The sequence below is a fragment of the Echinops telfairi genome, unplaced genomic scaffold (assembly GCF_000313985.2).
Source record: "Echinops telfairi isolate 266 unplaced genomic scaffold, ASM31398v2 ScPeMD7_60;HRSCAF=208, whole genome shotgun sequence".
Lineage (NCBI taxonomy): Eukaryota > Metazoa > Chordata > Mammalia > Afrosoricida > Tenrecidae > Echinops > Echinops telfairi.
The window spans coordinates 4,342,493-4,345,712 of NW_022103958.1; the positions used below are offsets into that span (position 1 = coordinate 4,342,493).

General features: G+C 57.7%; 1 protein-coding gene across 1 annotated transcript in view; it reads left to right on the forward strand.

The window, feature by feature from the left end:
* Window positions 1-638: 638 nt before the first annotated feature.
* LRP4 (LDL receptor related protein 4) overlaps window positions 639-3,220 on the forward strand; it is a 51,627-nt gene continuing 49,045 nt past the window's right edge. The window contains exons 1-2 of the mRNA XM_013006073.2: window positions 639-750; window positions 2,551-2,697. Of these exons, the coding sequence (XP_012861527.1) occupies window positions 639-750; window positions 2,551-2,697 (259 nt within the window). The remainder of the gene's footprint in view (window positions 751-2,550; window positions 2,698-3,220) is intronic.

The window sequence follows — 3,220 nt, forward strand, 5'->3', positions numbered from 1 at the left end:
CCCCACCCCAATGGAACGCTTTTTCCCTGGAGCCTGTGCCATCTAATCCCAGTTCCTCTTCTCGCTCCCCGACAAGTGGAGGTGGAGCCCTGGCAAAGGCAGGGAGGATTCCTCTTGACCTTCAGCATCCCGTCCTGTCCGCTCGCATGCCGCCCCAGGCCACCGCGATGCTCCTTGCTTTCCCAAGCTGGTGCTCAGCTCCTTGGCTTCCCCTTGGGGGAGAACTTGGCTTTCCGACTCCCACGCCTCCACTCTGCCAGCCTCCATTGATTGAGCATCTTTGGTGTGCCCAGTTCTGACCAGGTCAGTTTCTTCACAGAGAGTGTCATGTCCAGCAGCTTGGTGACTTTTTTTCTTCACAGTCGACGAAACTGAGCAAGGGTCCATGTAACCAGCTCGGTCTGCTTTGTCCTTCTCCCTCAGATTCCCCCTTTTCCTCCTTCCCTGCTCTTGGGTGCCCCGTGCCCCTCGCCCCCCCCCCCCATGCTTCCCCACTCCCTCCTGTGCGTGGCTCGCTGTGTGTTTCCTACCTCAGCCCTGATGGCATTTTAAGCCAATGAGAACTCTTTGCTATGAGACTGCCCCGTGCATCATGGGATGTTTAGCAGCATCTCTGCCTGGTAGCACTGCTGGTCACGATGACCCCAGACCTCTCCAGACCTCGACAGGTGCCCCCTGGGAAGCTGCCCCCTCCCTGCATGATCAGCCCTCCTTTCGCCTCCTCACAGGACCTCCTCACCAAGGGGGTCTGTGTGTCGGGAGTCCCAGGGCACAAAGCTCTCTGGAATACTTACTCCTTCCTGTGTCCTCAAGCAAGGAGCCCTGGTGGTGCAGCGGGTTACTCGCTGGGATGCCAACCATAGGGTCAACAGCTCAAAACCACCAGCCACCCCTCAAGAGAAAGATGAGACTTTCTGCTTCCATAAAGCGGTACAGTCTTAGAACCCCCCAGGGGCAGGTCTATTCTGTCTTAAAGGGTTGCTATGCGTCAGAATCACCCTAGAGAGTAGTGGATTCCTGTGTGATCTAGCGAGAATGCACCCCTAAAGTGGGTGCCTATCATGGGGGTGAGCCATTTACATGCCTAAAGCTCTCCCGAGAAACCCTTTTTCCACACTCTCAGCAGCGACCTGCAAGCCCAGGGCTGGGTCTCCAGAGCTTCCCTGGGAAAGGCTCCACTGCCCTGAACATGCAGGGTCACCCGGAGAGACAGAAGCACTGGCTTGGAGTGTGCTTTTGGGTGAGGCCTAGAGATGTGACACCTCCCAGACTCCCCGGAGCTTCTGCAGGAAATCCTCCATCTCAGGACCTAAGTGTCTGGAAGAACAGGCAAAGGTCTCAGTTGGGGGTTAGGTGAAAGCTGTAATCTCTTTCCCCAGAAACGCCCACTTGCCTGTAGTTTCAGGAGTTCCCAAATTCCATCCATCCTCCCTCCTTTCCAACCATCTATCCATCCATCCTTCCACTGGTTGGAAAGGGCTGCCTTGTGCTCACACTGACACCTCGGGCTCTCTCTGTTCTTGGAGGGAGAGCGGTATACCCATTCATTCATTCTTGGCCCAAGCAGGACAATCATTCCTAAGGTGAGACAAGTGTGCACATCAAGAAGATGGGCCACAAGAGAGAAGCTGAGCCCGGTCAAGAGAGGAGGCAGAGCTGATTCTTTCCCGGGTTCCAGCCCAGCCGATGGGAAGAAGGGGAGATGAAACCCCCGGGGAGGGGCGGGGGGGTTGGGGGATCAGCCATGAGCTGTGTCCCCTTGTTCCCCAGCTGCAAGCAGCCCAGCGGGCTAGATGAATAGTGGGAAGGGGGGAGAGTGACCCTGGCAGAACCCTTTGTTCCAGCTGAGGCTGGAGCAGGGGCACCGAGCCATTCACACGCCATCCGAGGGCATCATGCTGGGCATGCCGAGGTGGGGGCACAACAGCCAGTCATAGGACTTGGCCAGGCCGATAGCTGGATGCTCAATAGGGAAGCCCAGCTGCAGTCTGGGGAAGAGACTGGGGGCGGGGCCTGTCCCTCAGTCAGGAAGACCCTGGTCCCAGCCACTGGCCCTCTCCTGCTTCCTCGTCTCCTGGCAGGGCTCTTTCTCAAGCCCTGGCAGGAGTTTGTCCTCATGAATATTTGTAGATCTTGCCCTTCAGGGACCACGGGCCACAGGTCTGGTTCTGGACAGAAGCAAAACCACCCATCTCACAACCTAGCTTTGGGGGAAGGAAATGAAGATCTCCCTACGTCACCCCGTCAGTCCCCTGCTCCCCTTTCCCGGAGAGCACTAGCTCTCCTGGTGGCCTGATCCTTCTCTGTAGACCAGCTCCGTCACTCAGGAGGGGGCACCCGGGCCATCTGCCAGCCCAAAGTCAGAGGGTGTTGTCATGACTGTGTGTGCCCCAGAGGAAGGGGACGAAGGCACGATCGGGTCACCTGCGTCTCCTTGCATTGTAGGAGGGCCATGTCCTTAGACTGTGCTCCTGTCCCCAGCCCCAGAATGAGCTGTGGGGGAGTGGGAACCAGAGTCCGCCCTCACCGTCCCCTTCTCCCTCTGCCCAGGCCTGGCCAGCAGCCCCGAGTGTGCTTGCGGCCGGAGTCACTTCACGTGCGCTGTGAGTGCCCTTGGCGAGTGCACCTGCATCCCGGCCCAGTGGCAGTGTGACGGAGACAATGACTGCGGTGACCACAGCGATGAGGATGGATGTAGTAAGAGCCTCCCCATGGGCCCAGGGCAAGCGGGAGGGGGGAGCCAGGGCTAGCCCACTGGGAAGTTCCGTGGATCCACGACGCCCCACTCAGACACTCGGACGCTTGCAAGGGTGACAAATGTCAGAAGGGATGGCCCGACTCCCTCACACGCCCCGTATTTCTGCTGGTTGGTCCAGGAGGCCTATCCTACGTCCCATTCAAAAAACAACCGCCACCTTAGAAACCAGTGTAGAGAAAGACCCTGGTACCCTTGGACCAGCAGGTTGTCTGTGCACATAGATCCCTTTGTGTTTATACGATGTGTGTGCGTGCTGAATCTTCAAAGAAATGTTTGTGCTGTACGTGGACGCAGGGACCCTGATGGAGGTGTGTGTGTGTGCTTGTGTGTGTGTGTGTGTGTGTGTGTGTGTGTGAAACGTCTGTGTTGTACATGGGTGCAGGGGCCCTGATGGAGGTGTGTGTGTGCTTGTGTGTGTGTGAAACGTCTGTGCAGTACGTGGGTGCAGGAGCCCTGATGGAG